The sequence below is a fragment of the Propithecus coquereli genome, unplaced genomic scaffold, assembly GCF_000956105.1.
Source record: "Propithecus coquereli isolate 6110/MARCELLA unplaced genomic scaffold, Pcoq_1.0 Scaffold70, whole genome shotgun sequence".
Classification (NCBI taxonomy): domain Eukaryota; kingdom Metazoa; phylum Chordata; class Mammalia; order Primates; family Indriidae; genus Propithecus; species Propithecus coquereli.
Window position 1 is genome coordinate 4,765,799 of NW_012153063.1, and position 2,200 is coordinate 4,767,998.

At 35.8% G+C, this 2,200-nt stretch overlaps 1 protein-coding gene across 1 annotated transcript in view; it reads right to left on the reverse strand.

Annotated features, from left to right (window-relative positions):
• The window catches only part of ACADL (acyl-CoA dehydrogenase, long chain), a 61,787-nt gene that overhangs the window by 23,425 nt on the left and 36,162 nt on the right, over positions 1-2,200 (reverse strand). The window contains exons 5-6 of the mRNA XM_012661250.1: positions 1,097-1,167; positions 514-526 (exon numbers count right to left, since the gene is read on the reverse strand). Of these exons, the coding sequence (XP_012516704.1) occupies positions 514-526; positions 1,097-1,167 (84 nt within the window). The remainder of the gene's footprint in view (positions 1-513; positions 527-1,096; positions 1,168-2,200) is intronic.

The window sequence follows — 2,200 nt, forward strand, 5'->3', positions numbered from 1 at the left end:
ATTTATAATTAAGTTTTTTTAAAAAAAAACAAATCATCTATTAAAATGATAAATTGTATTTTAGAAGGAAGCTACTGATACGAAAAGGGAATCTGCTCTAATTGTTTTTACTATTCCTAATGGAGGTTTTGAAATAGAGTCTGTGATACCTTTTCTGGGTGGTTTCCACAAAAGCCCATAACTGAGCAGACTAGGCCTGCTTAGAAAGCTAGAGTTATAAGACAATGTGGTTCCCATTTCGCTTTTGACCAAATATCCCACTCTTCTTTCAAAACAAGCCCTCTATATGCAGGGAGTTAACTGATTATATGTTGGAGTTCACACCTGTTTATTCTTAGGATGACTAATTTAGACTAATATTTATTAGAATATATTTGAAGAACACCAGTGACTCAATTTTGTAAATGCAAAGTTATTAGCTTACACAAACAAACAAAAACTAGTCCTTCAACAGACCTTGGAACATAACTGCCCAAAGACTTCCTTAGAACATTGTATAAAGTGAACATCTTTCCTTCACTTAACACTCAGTCAACAACACATAGTTACTGAGTATATATATCAGACACAATCAGTGATACCAGATTCTAAGGGATGTATCTACTCCTGAGCCTGTTTGTAACCCTATTTGGAGGGGCTCTCCAATTCTATCAGTGAGTTGAATGATTCTCAGAAGAACTGAAGGGCTCTTGAATTCTGTCTCTGATACCTTTCTTTCCTAGGATCTTGTGAAACAATTCCTGATATTCACGAAAAAGCTTTTTTCCCAATATTTCATCAACATAAAGTTTAGGCATTGTTTGTCCCATATTTGGGCAATATAAGCCTTACATTCCCTTTTTCTGGTTTGATAAGGGCTGTTTGGAAGCTAAAACAACCTTTGCCATCTTAGTGAGGGGACATGCAAAATGGAACATAGAAGAGACTACCACAGATCTTATGTAAAATAAATGTTGTAAATTTCTGTCTCCAAAACAACCAAACTCAATTTCTGTGTGAATTGTTAGATTTAATAGAATCAATACTGAGTAGTATTTGAGATGCTGTTATCCATGTCATGACTCTGGAGAGAAGGGCTATGGAATTCCCTCTTTACACACCTTGCTTCCATTCAGAATCCAGTCACTTCCATCCCTTTTGGCATTTGTTTTTACTCCTTGCAAGTCGCTGTAATTGAAAGAAAAGATAAAAAAATTCATCAACTGGTAAAAATTAAATTGTACAAATGCATGTAAGTATGTATGTAATGAGATTATTCAAACTGGTATGCCATTATAAAAACTGTCTAATATTAGGAACATTCACACAATTGCAATAAAAAATCATGTCTGATGTCTTATATTATAAATCACTTCTACAAATAAATATATGATTAAGATTAGATAAACTAGCCAGATTTTATAGAGTGGTTGGACTCAGATGACATTTCAAAATTATGTGTCACCGTCTTTGTGCTGCGTAGAGACTAACAATGGACACCCAGAAGGACGTTCAACCACCAAAGCAGCAGCCAATGATATATATCTGTGGAGAATATCACACAGAAAATGAAATAAAATCCAGGGATCCGATCAGATGCAGAGAGTGTGGATACAGAATAATGTACAAGAAAAGGACTAAAAGATTGGTGGTTTTTGATGCCAGATGAAACCTGTGAATTCAGGATTGTCTTCATTTATACTTGGATTTGTCCCATTAATGTTTCTCATTGTTGCACAGCTTTTGGTTTAACATACAGTAATACTCCCCACTTATCCTCAGCAGATATGTTCCAAGACCCCCAGTGGATGCCTGAAACCTCAAGTAGTACCAAACCCTACATATGCTATTTTCCTATACATAGCTATGATAAAATTTAACTTATAAATTAGGCACAGTAAGAGATTAACAACAATAACTAGTAAAATAGAACAATTATAACAATATACTGTAATAAAAGTTATGTGAATGTGAAAAAAAAAATTATGTGTCACCGTGTACTTAGCTGGCTTTATATACCTTGGCTCCTTCCCATATCTCTATTCATCAAAAGTTTAGCTATTAAAAAACTGCCTCAGGCCGGGCGCGGTGGCTCACGCCTGTAATCCTAGCACTCTGGGAGGCCACGGCGGCCGGATTGTTTGAGCTCAGGAGTTCTAGACCAGCCTGGGCAAGAGCGAGACCCCGTCTCTACCAAAAATAGAAAGAAATTAATTGGATG